The sequence below is a fragment of the Pagrus major genome, chromosome 21 (assembly GCF_040436345.1).
Source record: "Pagrus major chromosome 21, Pma_NU_1.0".
In the NCBI taxonomy this organism is placed as follows: domain Eukaryota; kingdom Metazoa; phylum Chordata; class Actinopteri; order Spariformes; family Sparidae; genus Pagrus; species Pagrus major.
Genome location: NC_133235.1, coordinates 14,122,242 through 14,136,597, shown reverse-complemented (window position 1 = coordinate 14,136,597; position 14,356 = coordinate 14,122,242). Strand labels below are relative to the sequence as shown.

The 14,356-nt window shown below is 46.9% G+C and overlaps 1 protein-coding gene across 1 annotated transcript in view; it reads right to left on the bottom strand.

Annotated features, from left to right (window-relative positions):
• The window catches only part of cadm3 (cell adhesion molecule 3), a 98,797-nt gene extending 86,008 nt beyond the window's left edge, over nt 1-12,789 (bottom strand). Inside the window, exons 1-2 of the mRNA XM_073491799.1 lie at nt 12,557-12,789; nt 10,756-10,913 (exon numbers count right to left, since the gene is read on the bottom strand). Coding sequence (XP_073347900.1) covers nt 10,756-10,846 — 91 coding nt within the window. The 5' untranslated portion in view covers nt 10,847-10,913; nt 12,557-12,789. The remainder of the gene's footprint in view (nt 1-10,755; nt 10,914-12,556) is intronic.
• Between the last annotated feature and the right edge of the window lie 1,567 nt (nt 12,790-14,356).

The following is a 14,356-nucleotide window of genomic DNA, read 5'->3' as shown; positions in this document are numbered from 1 at the left end:
AACTGGCCCATCCAAGAGGCCGAGGTGATGTTCTAAAATTACTTCTTTTTATCAACCAACAGTCCAAAACTATTCAGTGTACTATCATGCGTAACAAAGAAAAGCACAAGTGAGAGGCTGAAACCGAAGGGAATGTTGCTTCAATGATTACTCAATTATCAAGCCAATTAATTTTCTGTTGTTCAATCTATCGATAAACTGATTGTTTCAGCTCTGGAATTAGTAAGCCAGTGTCAAGTAGGCTGAGCATAGTAACACAGTTTGAATATCTACTTATTAAGGCCATGCACTGAATACTATTACACAACTCTATAAATGAAAAACTTTGAAGTGTTTTTCGTCAGCCTTCAGACCTAAGACTGTCCTCATTTCTAATTCGCTGTTGGACCACTTGACTTTGAAACATTCTCAAGTACTTGAACCTCGACTTGAGACTTAGTCTGACAATCTTTGACCCCAGTACTTGCCTGCCGGATGCAAATTCAATAAAATTCTTTGCCAAATGTCCTTGATTGCAAAGTTTACTGCATTACTCAATAAATATTCCAAAAACAACAAAGTTTATATGAAACGTAACGGTGAATTCCACTCAGAAAGTGGCAGCTACATGCTTAGATTCTACTACGGATATATCTTGATTTCACAACTTATTCATGGATTTTTAAAATATGATATCCTTTAACCCCTTTGTACATTAGGATGGTAGATCACACCAGGTTACATTGGTTTCCATGTTTGGTCCATCAAGGTGTAACACAAAACGACATGAAGAAATGTCAGCATGTAGCAATCTCGCCACCGGCAACTGACCCTATGACGTAAATGACCCTTCCTTTCCTCTTTGTCCTTTCAAACAGAACCCCTGTAAACTGTGCCGGGATGTTGATGAAACCAGGCCAGCTCTGACTGCCTCTGCCCCTGAGGGGGAGAACCAGAAAATGTCACCGAACCCTTCAAACAACAACAAAAAGATACTCTCCCAGGCACGCCGTCACGCGCTGTCACAAAGTCAAGCACGACACCTCCTATGTACAAGTCTGTCTGCCTCCCCTCCCTCTTGCCTGTGAAGATATCAACCTGAAAATAGCTCCGTGGCGCTGAACACTGAGCCGCGATAAATAAATCACAATAATATTTAAATATTCATTTTAGAATAAGAGAACAAGAAGAAAAAAAAAACAGAAACGCGATGGATAAACTCCTTCTTTGCTTCACAAATCAAAACAGCTTGCCTTGAGGAAGTTTGACTGCATTATCAAATACTCCCTTCAAGGGACTCATCAAACATACAGTAGCCTGTGTAAGAGGCTGATAGTCGTCACGCCTCGGGCTGCCCATATGAATGAACAGCAGATAAGGGCGTGTAGCTCATTAACTCAATTATATCGTTCACTTGTGCCGTCTGCCTATGCATTTCACAAATGGGATCGAATTTGCCAGTAGATATGAAGTCATCCTCATTGACACATGGGCCAAGGGAGAAAGTCTCTATTGTACACATACAGAGAGAGGGTTTTCCATTCAGTAAGTAGACCACGTGGGCCAGTTGAGCCACGCAGCAGGAGCTCTGTCAATAAACCTGTCCTGTAAAACGCCGGTCCATTTGTTGAAAAGGAGCAGGAAAAAAAAAAGCCCGAACGATCAAAATAGCACTCGACATGCTGCGGCACTCTCAGCGTGGAAAACGGGAGGTCTGGCATGCACTCCTCAATCCAGCCCCGCTGTTTGCTTTTGATAGCAAAAGTCATAATGACATTCAAGTACTCACCAAGCTGAGAAATGAAGCAGCGACAGAAGGAGAGAAATGGAGATAGAGACAGAAAGAAAAAAAAAACGAGAGCAGAGTGTGCATGTGAGTGTGTGAGTGCATGTGTAAGCGACTGTACACGCTAGTACAAATGTGCGCCGGGTCGGATGAGACATAAGTTGGTTTGGTGCCAAGTGGTGCAGCTAGCTGCGGTGGAGACAGCAGTGTTCCACCGAAACCTAAGTCTGTTAATAAAGTGTGTGATTAATTCGCGCTGTGTCATTTTCCCAGCACCCCCCGCCCCCATCTCCTTCAACAGAGAGGGCTTGAAGAGCCGTTTAATTACTCAGCACTTTGCTCGCTATGAAACGGAGCATCCCCGGTTGGACGCTACCTTATGGAAAAAAAAATATCTGTAAGCAGTTTGGAAAGTACTGCATATCAAATACCTACACTATATATACAGAACCGGTGGGCTGTGTGGGGAATATATATGCATTCATTGACTGGCCCGCTAAACACACACACTTATGCATACACCCAGATAGCTCGGCAGGAACACACGCAGTCTTTTGCCTGACAGTCAACAGCTTGGCTCACAGGGGTATTTTTGTTTAAGTAAAAGCTTGAAGGCCTTCAAAGCTTTATTTGAATACACATGTGTGAATGTGTGTGCATCTTCACGCATAAATATGTACATAAGCTTTTCTCTGGAATTGCCTCTGCGAGTGTGTCAGCATCTGTTTGCCTGTGCGAGCATCTCCAAGAATCTTTGTTCATGTGTGTCAACTGTGTCTGCGTTTGTCTGTGTGTGCCAACATACAGTCAAGGACTTGCGTGTTCACTGAACAAGGAGCATGTTTAAGTCTGCGTGAGAAGGAAGCCGGCTGAAAGACAGGAAGATAGACTGTGTGCGTGTGTGTGCGTGTGGGTGTGTGTGTGTGTGTGTGTGTGTTTGTAAGCGTACCTTGGATTCTTAATAGTCTGCCTAGCAGGCTGTGAGAAAGCGAAGTGAAGGAGAGTGAATCACAACAAGGTGCGTGTGTGTATGTGTGCATTTTTGTGCACTCTGACAAAGGTGTGTGTGTGTGTGTGTGTGTCAGTGTGTGTAGTAGATTCTCATGCGGGGATAAGCAGCTTAGGGAAGGAGCATATTCTTTTCTAAGTAAATCTCATTAATTTTAATTAGCTGTATATTTAGCCCATACACCTGGATTGGGTGTAATTCCGTTTGTATATATAGCGACTAGCGAGCAGAGCAGGTGAAATGACTCAGGTAGCGATTATTGCCGTAGCGCCCTCACATTTGCATAATGTCCTGTTTTTGATTGTGTCGCGCGCCTAAGGAGGATATCACAGGCAAATATGCATTCCCTTCATTTTCCTATTGCATGCTCTATGTAGCGCGCCATGGCTCGTCCTTTTAAACGTTCACCTTTTTTTCTCGTGTGTTTTTTCTTCCTCCCTCGCTCCCTGAGCTGTTTCTTTTCATTTTCTCTCCGCTCTGTGCACCCCATCATTAGTGCGCTCGCCTTTTTTCTTAAAAAATTCTCTCAACCCCTCCTCCTCCATTTCCCTGCCCCTGATGCTCCCTTACTGTATGGATTTCTCTTGTTCACGTGCATGCCTCTGTCTTTCTCCCTCTGTCTCCCTCGCCCTCCCTCCTTTCCTGGGTAATCAGCTTATCCTATGTGTGTCCAAGCCTCTATGTCTGCGTTCCTCCTCTCTTTGTTTCGGATTCATTCAGCAGGGAGATTAGAGATGCCTATTTGGTGCCTTTGTTTTCAACCAGCCGCGGCAGCGCTGAGTTACACTGCTCGGCGATGGCCTCGTCGTAAAAAGCCACATCCACTCATCATGCGCTCATCATACCCTGATCAGTGTCAAGGGCCAGATGCAGACTAAAAGCCAAGGCAGCACCTGTCCACTGGGCGATGTGTGAGTCTAAAGCTTCCACTTGCATCCCTGTGATTGACTGTCGGATTGATCGGCTGACCTTACTGAATGCTTAAAGGAAAGTAATATATTCCCTGCACCAATCATCAAAACATGGATGCATCTTTCAAACCTCAAGGATACCAGAATAAAGCCAACAAGCTCATTTTCGTGTTCATCTATAGGCTGCTGTTTTTACATCTTCAAACACTGCTGACTTCTTTTCAGCCTCTGAAGGAAAGCGCAGGTGGCTGCAACGGATCTCACGAAAGGGAAATGATACCCACTGTAGGTCACAAGCACTGTATTCACCTGGTACAATGAAAGCTTTCAATCAATGAACACACTCATTGTGTTAGGTGAGCAGCTATTTAGGCTGTGGCTTTGATGGAGAAACCTAACACACAAGAGCGCTGGAAGAAAACTTATTTAAGGGTAGAGTGGAGGAAAGATAACGCACTATTTACTCCACACTCTGTTTTAAACGTTTGGCTGTCTGACCTTATTTAGACCTTGTATTAAAATGCGATGTCTGTGAGGATATCTCGGTTCAGAAAAAACTCAATAATACGGTGAGTAAATGCACATTACGACCTGAAAATTATCAGGTGCTTCAGACCACCTACAGAGGTGATCCAACCCTCAGCCAGGAGTAAATACAGTCCACGCAGTGCAGAGAAATTTTAACTCACTCCGAAAGTTTAACATCCACTCAGCTCATCCAAAGACACCTACGGCATCACACTCAATTCCCACGAGCTCTCACTACCTTTCCCTTCAATAGCATTATCAGTAGTTGAAAACTGCAGCGAAAAAACCACACACGTCATCATTTCTGTTGCCTTCCAGGAACAACTCATAAAAGACGACCTTTTCCACTTCAACGAAAAGTAAATCCAGCCTCTATAGTATCAAGTCTAATGATCCTACACCCGTCAATGCAAGCTCCCAAACTGCTTCCCCGCGTGCTTTGCATAGGGCGCCTGACAAATTTGATCCAATTACAATGCAGCTGTAAATGATGATGAAACACATGCACTAAATGCCAGGTACTGTATTAATGCAAAGGACATTCAAATGATGCAAACTGCATTTTAATAGCAGATGTACTCTTTATGGGAGCTATGAGCATTCAGGCAGTTTGGTACGATGTGATTGTGAGGCAGAAGGAGTGCCAGCAGTGCAGTGGCACCATAAATGAACTCCAGTGAGCAGTAGCTGTGTTACAATGCAGAAATTTTACTAATGATGCCAGCCGACAGTTTCAAATCCAAAACCATATCTCAGTACACAATGAGCACACAACTATATCAATAAAAATGTATAGGAAACACGATGCAAAACAATGTACTTCCTTTCAGATAGACCCAGTTTAATCTCTCAGTCAGTCAAAACAAAAACTTTGCTGCGATGTGCCAAGACAGGTTGCAGCCTGGAGGACTCTGTCAGTCTGGCTGCTGATTCACTTTGACATTGGATCAGCTGGTAAACTACAAGCGCCAGACTCTGCTTCAGATTGTAGTCAATTCAGCGCTAAACTGGTGTGTTTATCACAAATTATTTCCATCAAACCGCCATTTATAGTTCTGTTATCAAGAGGAAACGTGAAATGACCTAGAATAAATGCAGCCAAACAGCATGTTCACAAGCATTCCGAGTAAGATTGCAATAATATCTGAGTAAATACATTTTACAAAAGCCAACACTGGTTCTATATGTGATAGTATGTTAGAGGCTCGATAAGACTCAGTGAATCCTCAGCAGCAACCAGACTAGAGAGAATTCCCAAGACATCACAGAGGTGAATTAAAATGGCTTTATGGTTGTGGTATCAGCGATAAGATCCCCCCCCAAGACACACTCCCTTCCAGCAGCTGAAGTGATGGCATCATCAAAATGAGGCAATAAACGAGAGCAACCTCTGCTCTTTCATTGGAGGAGCTCCTGCGCTCAGGGGGAACCCTCAGCACTCAGACTCAATCAATACGAATGCTGCGCTTTACAGCCGTGCACCCGCATCTCCCGGCACCCCGTCATAGCTGGAAGTTTCACACAGTGCAGTGATGGGCTTCAACAAACAGATACTACCTTTCCTGGAAGCCTTTGGTCTGACCAATCATGCGTCAATGACAGGATGGGTGATTTCCACCCCCGCAGCAATCAATTAAAACCTCAATCAGAGAACTCCGGCAGGTAACAGAGGAAACAGTGGGGTAGGGGCTGGGGGTGGCGAGAGTGAGGGACCTGATCAAAGGAAAAGCCAGTTGAGTGCGGAGCACAATAATAAGGGCTCTTGTTGTAGGAAACGAGGTGAATTAATTTATTCCAAGGCTGACGTTGTTCTTGTTGTTCGGTTTGTTTAATCTGCGGTGTCTTTGTGAAGGGATGCTTTAAAGCTGACAGCTCCACAAATGCTGGACCCCTAATTTTCTCGACCCTGAGTTGCTGCAGAGTGATGTGTCTTTTAAGAGCACCTGAGAGGAAACCGAGTGCGCTACTGCTCTGCAGAATCTCAAGAGCACTTCTCCCTTTCAATATCTACATGCCATTTTCTGTTATGATGCTAGCAGGTGAGATTGATTCGTTCTGATGTAATCTCACATTGCCTGAGTGGACCAGGGTGGATGAGATCTGCCTTAGATTGATGAGGTCTAATGGACTCTTGTTTGGGTGCTCCTGATACCTTTAAGATCCGATGATACTGGCGCGCCACCGCGTTCTAATTCTGCTCAATTTAGACACAAATTACTTATCAACACTTGTGCCTTGTTGAACTGTGAGTGTGTCTTCCTGTCGCTGATGCACGTGTAGTGTTTCAGCATGTCTGAGGAGCTTTATGAAGATAACATGAAGACACCCGAATGTGCATAATGTGTGATGCAAATCATCCCCAGGGCTCTCGTGCTCATGGTTTGAGCTTTGTTGGGAGTTTAATCAATCAGCCACAGCGCCTTAATTAATCGGCATGATGAACAGGAGAAATAATTGGTTTTCTGCCAGATGTGAATCTGTTGCAAACTAATGCCAGCCAATCAGGATCAAATTTCTAATCACAAAACTGATCTGGACGACAAAACACTTAAAGGATCAGAGAAAATTAAACACACAACACAATGGGAATAATATGGCTTTGGATTTAAAATTCTGATAGTAGGTATTTGCTTGGCGCTCTCCTGCATAATGTACTGACTGTAATTAGATATATACAGTGACAGAGTCATCATCTCTCCCAGTGATTGACATATAGGATATGAATTTGGTTCTTTTTCCCGGAAACACACACATATTGCTAATTAATTGGCATGATCAGCAAGAAGAGAATTAATTGGGCTCCTCCCCAGATGTTTCTGAATGAATCTGCAGAAAACTAATGAGGGGTGCCTGGTTTTCCATTCAAGCAGCAGATGTCATTAACTGCAGCCCACATTGACAATACTGATCTGCCCCAATCCAATCAGACCAGGTAACCAGTGGCTGAAACAAATGGAAAAGCACTGGAGCCAGTAAATAGCCAGGGTCCAGATTGGAAACCACTGGTTTAGCCCGTTGCCAGCGGAGCCAAATGGAAAAATAGCTTAGGCCTCTTATTAATGTCACAGTGGCTAGGCGGTAATTCCCCCGGGCTCTGTGTACCTCGGCTTGTTAATGAGTCACTGCTTATCAGTCAGCCTTGTTAACAGGCAGAGGCCTCGCATCCAAACCGCCTACTGCTATTGTGTGCTAGCCGTACTGTGTATTAGCCAAATGTTCCCCATCTTGGCACACAGGAAGTCAACAGTAAACAACAGCAGCACACACAGGAAGTAGGCACCGGGCCAACGAGAAAGAGCTGGTCCAGGGGGGAAGGAGCCCATTTTGTGGCAGGATAAAGTGAACCGCTGGCAGAGGCACACACATGCGGAGCCCTCCCGCCTGTAAATCTTACCACACTAACGATTGGTCCACACTGTTCCCGTCCTTTAATCCTTATTCATTATTGGCCTCAGCTGGAAGCACCAGGGCTTCATTCACTTGTTCCAACCAACAGGACTCATCAAGGTAAATAAACTATTAGGCATGTTTCTTGTCACGAATGCAAACATTCTCCTAGGGTCTGGGATCAGACCGCCGCGGAGGGCCAGGTGGCTGATGGGAGGCTGCGGCGTTCGGCTCTACACGCTGTCTGCTGAGCGTTCAAGAGAATGGACCCTCCATACTCCACAGCAGCCGCGAGGTAACTGGGTCAGCAGTACAGAACCAGGGCACAGTCGGCCAATTGCATGCCTAATCTGTGCCCTTCTGAGAGGCACTTTCCATCCACAGCGCATGGCTGCACATCCAGCTGTGGAAATGGATATGTCAAACGGCACGCAATTAGTGTCTCCCCGATTTGTTCACTTGCTCTAAGGAAGCCTGGTCAGAGATAAATCCAGAGGAAACACAATAAGTGGTGTCCTCTCCCTGACTTTGACATACATCAGATGAAGATGGGGCAGTGGAAGAATTGGGAGTCGTGGGTTGTAATATGTAGCCTGTTGGTTGCTGTGTAATAGTCAACCCCGTAACTCACGAGGGAAGCTTTTATTCTGCCTTTCCTTGATTTAATGATGAATAGGGACAGTCTGCATGTTTTTAAATTACCTCTTACTCTGAGTGTAGCCGTGATGGGCAGTCCTGCTCTCTGATGGCTCATCTGCTCTTGCATTGATTTGCTGAGCTGATCGTTTCCTCTCTGATACATAACATTGAATAATTTATGCTAAGTAGACCCTTCTGTTCCAGGGCCTCTTAGCATGGAAATCTCCATTATGACGGCATTATCTGACTGCCTGCCCCGCCCTACTCCATCTTCTGCTTAACAGCTCTGCTGCTGTGTCACAACAACAACAATCAGACAGATCGCTGGGAGCAGATGTGAGCGATGGACCAGTGCTCTGCAGTTTACACACATTTCCCTCTGAAGCTAAAACACCATTGTTTGCCACATTGCTCAAATGCCTGGAAACTACAGAGGAGTGGACACAAGACTCATATGCTTAGATATAGTTTCCTGAATTTTTGGCACTGTTCCTCTGAGTCCTATAGAAGCTGATCTTCTTGTTTGCCAAGGATGAAACTATATTGTCAGTATATTCTTACACCAATGCCACAAAGACAAATTCCTGTTCTCCGTTGATGAAAAAAAATCCATTCTTGTTCAGATAAATACCTGACAAAGTTGATTCAAATTGATTTCACTGGAGAGGTGTTACCTGCTTTGTTTCAGTGTAGTTAATATTAGTATTTGATTATGCTTTGAATACAAGAAGGAATGAGAAAAAAGTCCATGAGCACAACTTGATGGTTTACAAGATGCACACTGAAACTCCATCCCTGCTTCCCTTCTCCTCTCAATTGCACTCCTTGACGTGTTTTCTCATCTCCTAAACACGTCCCAGGCTTAATTACTCTCCTTGACTGACATGATAATGTAAAACAGCGCTTAGGTGAAACCAAAGCAGGAATTGGTCATGCATGGTCAGCCCTCCCGCTAGGCACACCTTAATCAAATGTGACGTGCGTCTGAATTCGAGCCAAAATCGTTTTCGGACCCAAATAACGAACCGCTGCCTGGCTTTCAATGACGAACTACACGGTCGGGGTCAGCCCTCTGACGAGAGATTGATATTTCATCATCAGCGCCTCAATCTGGAGGTTGTTTGTGCATTTCTCATCTTCGGCAGCGTTCGGGGGCCTTGACAGACCTTCATTTGCATTTGTTCAGCAGTGACCTCCTCATGGCTTCTTGGCACAGCCGGCGTGTTTCTCACTTTTAACTCCACTGACCACTGTGAGCTCATGCCGACAATCCTCCACTTAACCACATTTCACACACAAACTTGCGGAAACACAAGCATGCATAATTCAGGAGAAAGCGAAAAACAGCTGATGTGGATAACCGAAGTGGAAGTACAGTAAATGTGGTGCGTGCAGCAGCATATCTGTGCACATACACATGGAGACTGTGCATGCAGCATGCACTCACGGATGTATTCATATTTGTAAATATGCGTGGGTGTGCACGGTAAATGCAAGGGGCCTCGGAGAAAATATATTGCAAATGCAAATCAGTGAAGATCTATTAGAAGTCTTCTTGCTGCGGTATCGTCTTACACGTCTTTGCCAAACACTCGGTGCAATTAAATCCACACTGTAATGAGAAAATGCCAACTGGATTCTACCTGTGTCAATCAATTTTCTATGGATTGAGGGACAATCATGATGCACCATTTCGCCATCGGCACAGTTTGCCCTCCAAAGGTTGTATTACCGGCAGCCAGTCACTTGAGTGTTACGTAATTGGAAAAGCACACTGGACAGTGTATTCCTGTTCACTCTGTGCTCACAGCAGGGATGATATCATTACAAAGTGCTTCTCTCATCAAATCCTCTCTTACCATCCGCGTTCAGCCGCGCCCAGCTCATCACAGGTTGAGCTCCAGCCATGACGAGCGCCACGTGTCTGCACTGAACGTGTGTGACGAGCGTGCACGCCCCTGTGTCGCCATTTGTGAATGTACAAGATGATCACTGGTTATCTCCAGGCTGCATGAACCCCTGACACAGATATAGTCTGCTTAGATGCGAGACAGCCGGAGAGATGCTGAGCATGTAGGTGAACATGAAAGGAGGGATGTTGTGTGAGTGTGTGTCTGCTTTCATGTGAGTGTATGCAAGTGACTGGAGATGTCACGGAGAGAGAGAGGAGGGAAAAAGAAGAGGAAGCTACGGGGCAAGTGAGCAACTCCATCAAGGACCTGTGTAAGTGTGTGTGTGTGGAGGCCGGCACCCACGTGCAAGTCACACACATTCCTCAAAAACAACGGCACAAATTCCACTGGGGTCCTGGGAGGTGGGAGTGTCCCATGTGCTTATTAACGGCTCTCTGATTCCCTTGTCATAATACAGGAAACGACAAAAAAGCCTCAAGTCAACAGATAAGGGGCACCACCAGAGACAGAAAGAGAGGGTCAGGGAGGTCAGGGGCCCCAGGGAGAGACAGCCAGATAGAGAGAATAGGAAGCGGGGAGATAAAGAAGGAGAGAGGTGCTTACCATAGACAATGTTGCTGTGAACCACAGCAGCGAACAGTACTGTCAATAAGCTGACACTCCATAATGCAGAGGGGGCTGATGGGAAGGCCATGGTCGGGCGCGCAGATCCGCCTGTCTCACTGAATCCTCAGGAGGGCAGAGGAGCTCTGGAGTGTCACCTGCAGGGAGAGCAGTGGAGAGATGAGGAAAACAAGCAGGGCAGGCCGCCTGGCCACTAATTGCGTCCCCTGCCATTGGTCCGGCCGTTGCTGAATAAACGCTTGGCCCACCCGCTACTCACGCGTTGCTCCATGGGTATTCATCGATCTGCTTGTGTCACACCATACTGGGAGGCGATTGAGACAGGCGGGGTGGGAGAGGAGGGGGGGTGGTGGTTTGGTGATCGAGCCAAACAGCAGAGAAGAGGGGTGATGGTGGTGAATGTGTGGTAATGAGAGGAGAGGAGGGAGGAGGAGGAGGGTGAATATATTCATCCACTTTAACGAGGAGCTGCGCGCATGTGGGGTGAGAGAGTGTTTTTGGACAGCTCCAACTAACTCACGCTAATTAGAAATAACGCAAAGGAACATTCCCGCAGTTGGTCGTGGAAAAAAAAAGGGGGGGGGGGGGGGCGACACAACATCGGTGGAGAGATGCATGCACCTGTCGCCCGCTGAGAGCACTCGGTGCGCTTTGCACAAGACTGGAGACGAACAGACGTGCATAACAGGCGCTCAGGCACTCGTTCCCCCCCCCCCCCCCCCCCCCCCTCTCTCTCTCTCTCTCTCTCTCTCTCTTTGTCACACACACACACACACACACTTCTCTCCCTCAATTTCGCTCACATCCCTTAAAATAGCACCGAGGTGAGCCCTCGGTCCATCTGCGAAACGCTCCCTTCATTGTCAGCGCTGAGGAGAGAGGGGGGGAAGCGCCGCGGCTGGATGCTGCCTGCGGGACGGGCGGGCGGTTGGGGCGGGGATTGAGGAGTGGGGTGGGGTTGTTTGTGGGGGTGGGGGTGGTGGAGGGATTGGGAGGGCTGTGTTTATTGTTGCTCCAGCCCTTTCCTGTTGAGTGATGGCGAGAAATGAAAACAAAACTAGAACAAGTAGCATCCGTGGGAAGAGGAAGGAAAAAAATAATGTAATAATTATAATCCCGCACACTCTGGGCGTGATTTGACACAAGTTCTCGCGCTCTGCTCTCAACGTGCAGCGATGATAACAGAGGTGATGAGAGCACGAACAACAACAACACTAATGATGACAATAATAACAATAACAATAACAGTAATAATAACAGCTTGTGGTGGCCTGCATCGCTGCGACGGACCGCGGGAGCAGCACCAGTGTGTCTCAGGTCGGAGCCTGTTTTCTCACACCTTCTCCCCGCACTTGCAGGAATATCTGCCGGGATGAGCTTTCGACTCTATCTCACACACACACACACACACACACACACAGCGGCGAGTTGTGATGCTGTTTTGTGTGTGTGTGTAGACCGAGATGGAGATGAGACAACAAGACGCATATTCAGAGTAAGGGATTAAAGAGCTCTCTCCCTGTGCTGGCATGACGGATTACACACACGCACAGACACACACACACAGACACACACGCACGCACAGCCACCTACCCAGAGTGCGCACACAGACACATTCCTGGAGACCGAAAAAGCGTCAGCACTGACAGGTGTCTCCTGTCCGCCCTGCGGGCTACATCCGAGCGCTGGACAACATAACAAACTGCGAAGCAATGCACAGTAACAACCAGACACACACACACACACACACACACACACACACACACACACACACACACACCGTTATATTCCGCCTCCGGAGTCGGGTTTTGTTGCCGCTGGTCTCCAGTAAGGTCCTCAGTAAGGTCCCTCCTTTGATGCGCAGCAGCCGCTTGTCCGGAGCCTCCTCTCAATCTGCTTTTGTCGACTTTTTTTTTGTATCTCCTTCTTCCTTCTTCTCCTGACTCTTTGTTTTTCTTGCCTTTTCCCTCCGCTCTCTCTCTCTCTTTCTCTCTCTCTCTTTCCTCTCTCTCTCTCTCTCTCTTACTCACTCTCTGTGTTTGTGTCTCTACCTCGCTCGCTCTCTCTCTCCACGGCTGCCGTTCACTGCAGCAAAAACAGTCTGTATGAAAGACGAGAGAGAGGGGAGGGGACAAGGCAGGGAGGGAGCAGGGAGGGAGGGAGGGAGGGAGGGGATTTTAATACGATTTGGCCCGTACCATCGGGATAACAGGGCCGGAGCAGGGGCCTACTGGCTGAGAGCAACATGAAGGAGATGGAGCAGATAGAGAAGTGTGATCTCACCATACCGAAAAATCGCCGTAATGTTCCTCTGACGGTCCACACTGACCTTATCGGGGCTGCACGGTAGCCTGTTTTATCATCTCCCGTGGTGCCTCTGCTTTATCTAAAGGTTTGATATCGAGCAGGTATCCTTCTTGAATTCTATCAGGCCTACATCTCCTGGGATGAGGCAGCGGAGGTCATCTGGAGTTGATTGTCACGCCTCATAGCCTGCGATGAGTCTTATCATCGATATTACCCAGCCATTACCCCTATCTAGCAGATAGGCCCACTGCTAGTTCCCGTAGGCCTGGTAATTTGCATTATTGTAAAGATGTGATGAGTCTCGTTGAGTTGTGGGACTTTTTGCTGTGTCTGTCACAGATTCCTACAATAGTGCTGATAGCCTTATCGCCTCTAAATGCTCCCATAACCTCAAACCATCAATTCTGCATTTACTGTGCTTGTGAACTTCAAGTCTGACGGTTCATGCGTCAGGCGCGTTTGGGAACCACCATCCATCCACGGGACGCAGGAGGGAGGAGGAGGTAGGGAGGGGCAGGGAGCGGTGGTGGTGGAGGGGTTGTTCAACTTGCCAGAGAGGATTAAGGATTAGTTTTACTGGCGGATTAGGTCTGCGTGTGGGGTGGCATGATGGGGTTAAACACGGATGGCGGCAGACGCACGACAGCCCAATCAGCGGCGGTGGCGACCAAGTGACACCGGGGAGGTGGTTGGGTTTATTTTTTGTTGTTGAGGGAAATACAAAATAATAAAAAGCCGTGGGGGGAGCAGGGGAGGGGGTGAGAGAGGGAGATCTCCAAGCAAGAAAGCAGCTGCTCTGGGCTCCAATGATTTTTTTTTTCCTTGAAAGGTCCCCTAAATTAAATAAATAAATAAATAAAAAAACACACACATAATGACTCCACTTGCACCACAACATTGTAAACAAGTTAAGGCTCCATAGTTCAAAACAAAACCTGCATACTAAAAAAAATAATAATAAATTGGAGACGACACCATTTTTCTGGCTGTGAGTCATTTGTGAGTCTTTATCTCTGCCTGTGTCTAAACCTAACGGGAGTCTGGAAACGCAGCATCTGGCATCATTAAACACTTGTTATGAGGACTGAGAAGGCTTTAAATGTTTTGTTGTTGGCGCTGCTTTAGAAAAGCTTTTGGTCGGGCTTTAAATGAGTGGACAGCCCCAGGTGCTGAAGAGCGTGCACGAGAGGGAGAGAGCGTGCGTGTCCACTGACTTTCACACGACGGAGGCTGCACGGTGCTCTGTTGTCCTGCGGTGCTGGTGGTGGTGGCT